The sequence below is a fragment of the Gadus chalcogrammus genome, chromosome 8 (assembly GCF_026213295.1).
Source record: "Gadus chalcogrammus isolate NIFS_2021 chromosome 8, NIFS_Gcha_1.0, whole genome shotgun sequence".
NCBI lineage: Eukaryota > Metazoa > Chordata > Actinopteri > Gadiformes > Gadidae > Gadus > Gadus chalcogrammus.
In genome coordinates, this window is record NC_079419.1 from 13,890,347 (window position 1) to 13,899,013 (window position 8,667).

At 41.1% G+C, this 8,667-nt stretch overlaps 1 protein-coding gene and 1 gene segment (V, D, J or C); both read left to right on the forward strand.

Moving 5' to 3' along the window:
- Window positions 1–5,018: 5,018 nt before the first annotated feature.
- Window positions 5,019–5,883, forward strand: LOC130387743 (Ig kappa chain V-VI region NQ2-6.1-like). The segment is given in 2 exon segments: window positions 5,019–5,066; window positions 5,159–5,883. Coding segments are annotated over 2 exon segments (375 nt in total).
- On the forward strand, window positions 5,597–8,395 carry LOC130387316 (uncharacterized). Its single transcript, XM_056596341.1, has 6 exons — window positions 5,597–5,600; window positions 6,160–6,216; window positions 7,050–7,187; window positions 7,218–7,340; window positions 7,499–7,651; window positions 8,235–8,395. Exons 1-6 carry the CDS (start codon window positions 5,597–5,599, stop codon window positions 8,393–8,395), a joined length of 636 nt encoding a protein of 211 aa, XP_056452316.1.
- The last annotated feature ends 272 nt before the right edge of the window (window positions 8,396–8,667 follow it).

Below are 8,667 nucleotides of genomic sequence, written 5' to 3' on the forward strand. Positions count from 1 at the left end.
AGCACATGACAATTTTCAAACCAATATTAAAATTGTAATATTATGCTAATAAAAGCCAACATTAACGTCAACAGTTTGCCAATATAAATTAAAGCCTCCTTTTAAGTAGGATCTGTTTCTATTCTATTCTATTATTTACATTTCTAATCTTCAAAACAATTATTATTTCACAAAGTAGAAATAATAATGTAAAAATATTAATTTTACTGTATCTATATATGTTTATTATGGAAAATGCACATGGTATGTATATTGGGCTTGATACATAAATCAGATATATTGTATGTATAACATAGTTATATATGTAAATATTTATTATTACATTTTCTTTAGATCGCTAATGTAGTTTCTTTGACTACTTAAAATGATTTTAATCATCATGTTTAAAATCTTAGTAATATTAATCATAGTACTTAAAATAAAATAAAATAATATTACAATTACAAAATATAATAATTTTACAAAAATTATGAAGTGATTGCCTCCCTTCATATTGTTTTCAGAGTTATTTAATTCTTAACATATGTTGTAACATGTAATATAATAATTCTGCCAATATTTCCACAGTTTTGACACCATGTGACTTGTGTTGACATGTGAACTGTCTCTTGATTGGTTCAGTAATCAGGTCAGTGGTGCAGCCCAAAGTGAGCGTCTACCCAGCGACGGGAGCTGATTTAAAGGGCCGGCGCTCCCTGCTGTGTGTAGCCAGAGACATGGTCCCTGAGGAGGTCCGGGTGTCCTGGAGGAGGAGAGGGGGGGGCGGAGGGGGGGGGGAGGGGGGGGAGCAGCTGGAGCTCAGAGCACCGACATACGCTGCCAGCATCCTGGTTATTGATCAGGGAGAAACCCTCACAGATCAATACAACTGTACGGTTGAGCATGAGAGCGGTCTGCAGGAGGTGGAGGTCCCAGCAGGTAATGAAGAACTACAACCCCTACACATCAGCTTGTTGTCTATCTCTAACCCCACTGGCTATCACCTTGGACATGAAGTCTATCAATAACCCACTAAAGCTGATTCACCTCCAACAGAACTGACCATGACGTCAGAAGGCCCCGGAATGATAGAAATGACCTTGACGTCAGAAGGCCCCGGAAAGACAGATGTTACCTTAGCGACGGCAGTAACTACGGACCCCCGGCGTCCAGGGAGACCCAGAGAAGGTCCTTCAGATGAAACACACCGTAAGATCAGCTGCTCTCACTCTGAACTGCTGTAGGAACCTCAAGTGGCCTCTGGATTAGCAGTGTGGTATTTCATCAAGAATACATTAATATATGTATACACCATGGAGTGTAAACCAGTACAAACTATTATAAACCATTACAACCACTTTATAACAGTATGGAGTGTACAAGCCATTATAAACCAGTATAAACCAGTATGGCCCGTATAAACCACATAGGCCTCTATGGTGCATATGGACCAGTATAAACCAGCATAGGCCTCTATGGTGCATATGGACCAGTATAAACCAGCATAGGCCTCTATGGTGCATATGGACCAGTATAAACCAGCATAGGCCTCTATAGTGCATATGGACCAGTATAAACCAGTATGGGCTGTGTGTTGGTAGGGGTCCCAGAGTCCCTCCATGTGCTGTCCAGAGCCAGGCTGGCGTCTGTGCTCTACACAGTGATGGTGGTGAAGAGTGTGCTCTGCTGCTGTTGCCTGGCTCTCCTGCTCCTCCACACCAACAAGACCAGCAGGACGCCCAGAACCAGCACCACCACAGCCCTGGACTGACGCTGCTGTCCCCCAGAACCAGCACCACCACAGCCCTGGACTGACGCTGCTGTCCCCCAGAACCAGCACCACCACAGCCCTGGACTGACGCTCCTGTCCCCCAGAACCAGCACCACCACAGCCCTGGACTGACGCTGCTGTCCCCCAGAACCAGCAGACCCACCTCGTACAACCATAAGAGGTCATCATGTCGTCATGTCATCATGTCATCATGTTATTCATTTCTACTCTCCACGTTCTTCTGCTCTATTCCCTCCAATGTTCAGACCAGAAAACTGAATGAGTGTTTCACGGTTTTCTGTTTCCTGTTTCTTAGTGTGTACTGTCACCCATGTATCATCTAACACACTCCCTTCATTTAAACAGGCCCTCAAAACCCACCTTTTTATGATCGCTTTCAACACATAACCTCCTTCCCTTCTCTACCCTCCCTCCTTTTAACTATTCCTCTCTTTTCTACCTATTTCAGTTTTTTAGATATCTATTTTTACCCAATTTTATCTTCTTACTAATATATGTTATTATTAAATGTTTTTATTCTGTGTTCACTCTGTTAAGCGACTTTGAGCATTTAGAAAAGCGCAATCTGAGCTGAATGTATTATTATTATTATTATTATTATTATGTAAGAACATTCTCTTAAAATAATAAAACTCTCAAATGTAACATTAGCTGGTTGTCTATTAATGGAGTTGTATTCATAAGGTGATGTTATTTTATAGAACCGTGTTTGCTTAATCTTTGAGTCAGTCTGGATGACTCATGGTCCTCTGTTGGAACATGTGTGGTTGAACAGGTTGAAGGAACATTATACGAAGAATTGTAGGATAGTTTAACTATAAGAATAAATGAACATGACAACGATTCTGAATAAAACCTTTAGATGAACATCAACTATGCTTCAAGCCACAATGGAAATTGATTTTAACTTTGCTCGAGTGTAAGGTTAACTTTGAACTAGAATTTAACCGGCTAGTTTCTAGACATTTATAAGTCTAATGTACGCTCAGGGTGTTCAAATTCAAGGTGCGATAAAATTGGATTACCCCCAAAATTGGACGTCTTCATTGGCGAGCAACACACATTTCATTCCTTATTAAACCCCCTCAATGCTTGAAAAGCTCAAATCTGCAGACATAATGAAAATGCTTTGCACCCTATCAAATGATTGATTGTCTTAGTAGTTCTGAAAGATTAAGGTAGGTTTACTGTGGTTCTAAATATTTGTTTAGTTCTGAAGGAGCACCATTTTGTGATTCTGAATGAGTTTATTGTGAAGTCGTTTATTGTAATTATGGATTATTTAATTTTAGATCTGAAGGAGCTCCTTATTGACTTTATTGTGGTTGTGAAGGAATTCTTTGTAGTTCGGGTGTAATTTATTCAAATTAAGGTAATTTAAGGTAATTAAAAGAGTATCAAAACATGATAAAGTTAGTGTTTCTTTATTATTAATACCAGGGGATGCAGGAAATGACTGCCCATGATATTTATACTACCAACCTGTCGTAGTTTCAACGGTTGTTTATCTTTGTGTAGTTTTGGTTTCTTTCTCCTGATGTCCTCAGCTATTCTTTTCCTTCCCAGTCATCGTTTTCTTCCACCTGTGTTGATTTGTTAATAGTGTCCTCATGTGGATTTAAGCCCTCTGTTTTTTATGCATTTGTCTCAAGGTCCTGTCCTGTAGCTAAACCAGTCTAATAAGTGTCCTAGTGAATTATTATACTTTTGTTTGATATCAATCATTATTTTTGATAAATCTGCAGTTTCTGCAGAGATTAATATAATTTTGGTTTAAACTTCTCAACCTGAGGTGAGTCTCCTTTTGAGTTTAAAACCTGATCTTTAAGTTACACTGCCAACAAATATCACATACCATGTGTATTTATGTAGGCTACTAAATATTGCAAGAAAATTGACAAAAAGATGTGTAAAGCAGTGCAGTGGGGGCCCCGGTGGCTCACCGGGTAGAGCGCGTAGCATATAAGACTCAGCCCTTACCGCGGTGACGCGGGTTTGATTCCTGCAGTGGTCCTATGCTGCATGTCCCCCGCTCTCTCTCTCTTACCTTCCTGTCTATCTCACATTATCATGAAGCATACAAATAAATCGTAAAAAAAACTCAATAAATGCGCAGTTAATTGTTTTTCATTATCTTGGTACATAAGTAGATGGATGGAAATCTTAAGCATCGCTTTGCTGTTGTTATTAGTCTATTATTTTGGTTTAATATGGAATTGTATGTAATTGAATACACTTATTTAAAAAGTAAAGTATTAGTGGATACAGATTCCAATTCAGAATACATTTCATGGTGTGTATCTAATTGTTATGTATGAATTTGTCTTCATATTTATAGATTTATTCAATAACATTTCCAATAAAAAATTATTCATACATGTATATTCAATTTCAAATTTCGGGTGAATTTTAATATGAAAACTAAAAGCCAATATTTAGCTGATTCCTATGAAACAAATGTAATGATTTCTATCCTTTTATTTCTCTAAATATTGTAAATATTTTGGGCATAAAGTATATATTTTGGAATTCGATTTTTGGATTTATAGCCCCTTTCCTGTTGCTAATATGTGTTTAGGATACTTCTGAATAGATTATTAAATAACTTTATTTAAACTCTACAATAATTGGTGTGGTTTTAATTTGCAGTACACAGTCAAGCATGCTCTTCTCTCACCAGAGATCAGAGTCTTTCCATTTCCACCATACCTCGGTCGTCAAGGAGACGACAATGCGACTGTTTTGATTGACAGCTCCTCATCAGTGCTGTGGAACAGGATGTGGTGCTCTGAGATGTTTGTGGTCTGTAGCCGGTGGAGGTGGAGCTGATGGAGGAAACAGATTCAGGTCTCCGCTAATACAGAGAACCTGAGCTCATCTGATCCCCAACAAAGACACAATCACACACACGCACACACACACCAACTTCACTGCTGCTGGAGGAATGAATCAACGGCAGATATGTGGTTATATTTAACTTCAGCTACAGGTTCAAACACATTCATCTGAAATATGCCTCTTCTACATTTACTCACATGTCAATCCTGACTCTGTGCTGCCATTGGTCCTCTGGCTCAGAATCATGTGACACACAGACACCACGCCATTGGTTCCACTGAGCTGTCACTCAAAAGCAGCCCTCCCACTCCACCCCAGGGGACGGTGGGCTGGCGTTGAGGACCTATTTGAGGCCACCCTGGTTCACCCTGGTCTCAGTGGCAGCCCCTCTCCTCAGCTTCTCCTACAGACCAGATGCTTCTACTCTCTAGGGCTGCCTGGAGCTCTCTGTGTTTAGGTGACAGTTTCCCACCAATCACAACTCACCACACATCGGGTTTCGTCCACCCCAGAACACGGATGCTCATCCATGTGCTCTTGTCCCTACAGCGGTGGTTGCCATGGCAGCAGAGCTGACTCAGGACCAGGTGTCGTGGACCAGGAGCAAAGGGAAAGCCGTCTCCTTCAGATGTACAAACACAGACCAGTGTTTTACTAATTATATCTACTGGTACCAGAAGAAAGAGGGGGAAACATTCACCCTGATTCTTGACATTGACAGGCGTGATGGTGCGCTTGATAAAAGATACAACCATCCTCAGGAAGATGATTTCTCATCAGACCTCAAAGAGAACAGCTGGGAGTTGTCGCTTCAGAAGGTGAAAGCGTCGCATTCTGCCACCTACTACTGTTCCTGTCGGACTAGTGGTGTCACACAGTGAGACGTTCTCCTTCCTGCCCGTACAAAAACTCTGGTGATCACATGACCCAGCAGGTCATCTCTCATTGGCTGTTCAATCTACATTCAGGCGCTAATGTAAACTGGACATGAGTGAGAAGATCTGAATCAATCTCTGTTTCACAGTTCGATCACAGCCTGGACCTTACTGTCTGTATTCTAAGCTTCAATCCAAGCCTCTCCTATACTGTGCAGAGTTAATATCATCACTGAACTTGTTGTTGGTTACGGTGAGGTGGATCAAACTAAAGAGTAACAGACAGACATCTGGAGGCTCGGACGGAAATTAAAGGCTTCATGCTCACACCTCAAGAAACAAGATTCTAGTTAAATACTGAGCTCTGTGGTAGTGAAGCACTCTCTTGAAGTTCTTACATCGTCGTCTTCCTTGAGAAGGAATGAGTCCCCGGTGGTTATTAAAGCCTACGATGAAAAGGGAAGAAGACCTTGGAGACATTTCTACGGAGGAATGATATAAACTCTGCCGATTTACTCTGCTGGCATTTACAAAGCCCTCCTCTCAGGATAAGAACATTCATCCCCACGCCTCCCTTGTAGTGGTGCTGATCATCTGTAGGTGATCGATGTGATCAACAAGTTATTGATCAGCGTTGGCGGCATCACAGGCAGTGAGTAGAGGTTTATGATACAGGATATTTCACTGTGGATATCCCAACCTTTGGTCGTGGCACCACCCTGGTTGTTACAGGTAAGATCACTGCTTCATGGTTTCGATGACTTTGTGTTTCATTTTATGTTGGGGAGAATATGAGTGCATTAATGTTTCCAGTTTTTTGGTTGTGTTTTGACCTCTTTGAGTTGTGCTAGAGAAGTCAGCGTTGTCTGAAGATTCATGTTCTGTCTGTACAGCTTAAAATATCACTAATGCTATTAATAAACTATGCCTCAGTATAATATTATTATGAATTATCATTATGGGGACAAAAATCAGCACATGACAATTTTCAAACCAATATTAAAATTGTAATATTATGCTAATAAAAGCCAACATTAACGTCAACAGTTTGCCAATATAAATTAAAGCCTCCTTTTAAGTAGGATCTGTTTCTATTCTATTCTATTATGTACATTTCTAATCTTCAAAACAATTATTATTTCACAAAGTAGAAATAATAATGTAAAAATATTAATGATACTGTATCTATATATGTTTATTATGGAAAATGCACATGGTATGTATATTGGGCTTGATACATATTTCAGATATATTGTATGTATAACATAGTTATATATGTAAATATTTATCATTACATTTTTTTTAGATCGCTAATGTAGTTTCTTTGACTACTTAAAATGATTTTAATTATCATGTTTAAAATCGTATTAATATTAATTATAGTACTTATATAATAATTTTACAAAAATTATGAAGTGATTGCTTCCCTTCATATTGTTTTCAGAGTTATTTAATTCTTAACATATGTTGTAATATGTAATATAATAATTCTGCTAATATTTCCACAGTTTTGACACCATGTGACTTGTGTTCTGTCTCTCGATTGGTTCTTCTGTTAAACTCAGACAGGTCAGTGGAGCGGCCCAAAGTGAGCGTCTACCCAGCGACGAGAGCTGATTTAAAGGGCCGGCGCTCCCTGCTGTGTGTGGCCAGAGACATGGTCCCTGAGGAGGTCCAGTTCTCCTGGAGGAGGAGAGGGGGGGGCGGAGGGGGGGGGGAGGACGGGGAGCAGCTGGAGCCCAGAGGACCGACATACCCTGCCAGCATCCTGGTTATTGATCAGGGAGAAACCCTCATGGATCCATACATCTGTAGTGTTCAGCATGAGAGCGGTCTGCAGGAGGTGGAGTTCCCAGGTAATGAAGAACTACAACCCCTACACATCAGCTTGTTGTCTATCACTATCTCACACTGTCTATCACCTGGGACATGTAGTCTTAAACTAACCCCACTGGCTATCACCTGAAAAATGGTGTCTATCACTAACCCACTAATGCTGACTCACCTCCAACAGATATAACCTTGACGTCAGAAGGCCACGGGATGACAGAAATGACCTTGACTTCAGAAGGCCCCGGAAAGACAGATGTTACCTTAGCGACGGCAGTAACTACGGACCCCCGGCGTCCAGGGAGACCCAGAGAAGGTCCTTCAGATGAAACACACCGTAAGATCAGCTGCTCTCACTCTGAACTGCTGTAGGAAACTCAAGTGGCCTCTGGATTAGCAGTGTGGTATCTCATCAAGAATACATTAATATATGTATACGCCATGGAGTGTAAACCAGTACAAACTATTATAAACCATTACAACCACTTTATAACAGAATGGAGTGTACAAGCCATTATAAACCAGTATGGCATGAATGGACCATTGTAGACCTCTATGGTGCGTATAAACCTGTATAGAAAAGTGTAGATCACTATGGTGTGTTAAAACCAGTAAAAAATACTTTTTTAAACTGTGAAAACCAGTATAGGCAAGTATAAACCATTACGGTGCATATTAACCAGTATAGCGTCACCAGTATAGACAACTATGATGCATATGGACCAGTATAAAACAGCATAGGCCTCTATGGTGCATATGGACCAGTACAAACCAGTATAGGCCTCTATGGTGCATATGGACCAGTATAAACCAGAATAGGCCTCTATGGTGCATATGGACCAGTATAAACCAGCATAGGCCTCTATAGTGCATATGGACCAGTATAAACCAGTATGGGCTGTGTGTTGGTGGGGTCCCAGAGTCCCTCCAGGTGCTGTCCAGAGCCAGGCTGGCGTCTGTGCTCTACACAGTGATGGTGGTGAAGAGTGTGCTCTGCTGCTGTGGCCTGGCTCTCCTGCTCCTCCACACCAACAAGACCAGCAGGACGCCCAGAACCAGCACCACCACAGCGCTGGAATGACGCTCCTGTCCCCCAGAACCAGCACCACCACAGCCCTGGACTGACGCTGCTGTCCCCCAGAACCAGCAGACCCACCTCGTACAACCATAAGAGGTCATCATGTCATCATGTCATCATGGCATCATGGCACCATGGCACCATGGCACCATGGCACCATGTCATCAGATCATCATGTCATCATGTCACCATGTCACCATGTCACCATGGCACCATGTCATCAGATCATCATGTCATAATGTAATGTTGTTATTCATTTCTACTCTCCACGTTCT

Excerpts from the sequence above, each read along its gene's own strand:
- LOC130387316 (XM_056596341.1), top strand. Across the intron at positions 6,217-7,049 it reads CACCACCCTGGTTGTTACAG|ACAGGTCAGTGGAGCGGCCC; the intron begins GTAAGATCACTG and ends TGTTAAACTCAG. Across the intron at positions 7,188-7,217 it reads CTGGAGGAGGAGAGGGGGGG|TGGAGCCCAGAGGACCGACA; the intron begins GCGGAGGGGGGG and ends ACGGGGAGCAGC.